Genomic DNA, 1,025 nt, shown 5'->3' with positions numbered 1-1,025 from the left:
GCAGCTTCTCAGTGGGGCGCTCAGACTAGTTTCTGGGCGGTCTTTCCAGGGGCACCTCGTTTCCATATTGCAATGGGGGTCCCAGCCTCGTCCCAGCTCCATGGGACTGGGACTAGGCATGTGGCTGTGCGGGTCAGACGGGTGCCCGAGGCTGCATGTGTACCCAGGGGCGTGGGCTGCGCCCGGGACTAGCAGGCGAGGTCCGGGAACAGAGGAACTGGGCAGGAGGTTCTTTGTCCACACGCAGCATGCTTTTATTGACGCTGTCAGCTCCGCCCTGCCACGCACGCACGCAGGCGCGCACCCATGAACGTAGGACCCATCACAGCGCAAACCACTCGGGGACGCCTCCGCGCCGGGGGTCCCGGCTCTCCCTTTGCTGCTGCCCCTCCTGGAGCTCCTTCTGGACGCTCTCCTCCACGGAGGCGCCTTCGGGGCTGAGCCTCTTCTCAGGAAAGAGGTCGGGGAACGTGAAGGTCTGTCCGTGAGCCTGCGGAGCGGAGCGGAGACCGCGTTCCAGCAGAGCAGGGAGACCGGATGGGGGCGCGGGGAGATGTCTGTGGGTGCCAAGGGCCACCATGCCACGTGGACCAGCACCTTCCCACCTCTCCGCGATCCATCCGCCCAGGGCTCAGCTCCCACCGTGTGCCCCCAGCACGTGCCTGCGGCGGCTCTGGGTCCCCAAGCCCCGTCCCCCGCCCCTGCCTGGAGAAGAAACACCTGGAAGGAAGAGCGGGAGGGAGGGAGGGCGGCCCGAGGGCTCGGCCTTTGTCCACAGCAGGACGGTGCAGGGAGAGGGCTCTTCAGACTCGTTGGCCTCCACCCCACTCCCCACCGGCACTGCCTCTTTAGAAGTGTTTGCGGGAGGCCTGGGATGAGCTCCAGGCTGGAGTAAGAAGGGACACAGCGAGCACACCTAGCGAAAAGCCTGAAGGCCCTTCCCCACATTACAAAGAGCACCCCTCCGGGCACGGAGCCGTGCAAGCAAGTCAAATGCAAAAAAACACACACAAAGAAACCGGGAG

General features: G+C 65.0%; 1 protein-coding gene across 2 annotated transcripts in view; it reads right to left on the bottom strand.

Moving 5' to 3' along the window:
- Window positions 1-229: 229 nt before the first annotated feature.
- MRPL23 (mitochondrial ribosomal protein L23) overlaps window positions 230-1,025 on the bottom strand; it is an 11,306-nt gene continuing 10,510 nt past the window's right edge. For both annotated transcript variants that reach the window (XM_066376311.1, XM_066376218.1), the window contains exon 5: window positions 230-490. In XM_066376311.1, coding sequence (XP_066232408.1) covers window positions 323-490 — 168 coding nt within the window. In that variant the 3' untranslated portion in view covers window positions 230-322. The remainder of the gene's footprint in view (window positions 491-1,025) is intronic.

This window comes from Saccopteryx leptura, chromosome 1, assembly GCF_036850995.1.
Source record: "Saccopteryx leptura isolate mSacLep1 chromosome 1, mSacLep1_pri_phased_curated, whole genome shotgun sequence".
In the NCBI taxonomy this organism is placed as follows: Eukaryota; Metazoa; Chordata; class Mammalia; order Chiroptera; family Emballonuridae; genus Saccopteryx; species Saccopteryx leptura.
This window is presented reverse-complemented; position numbering and strand designations above follow the sequence as displayed.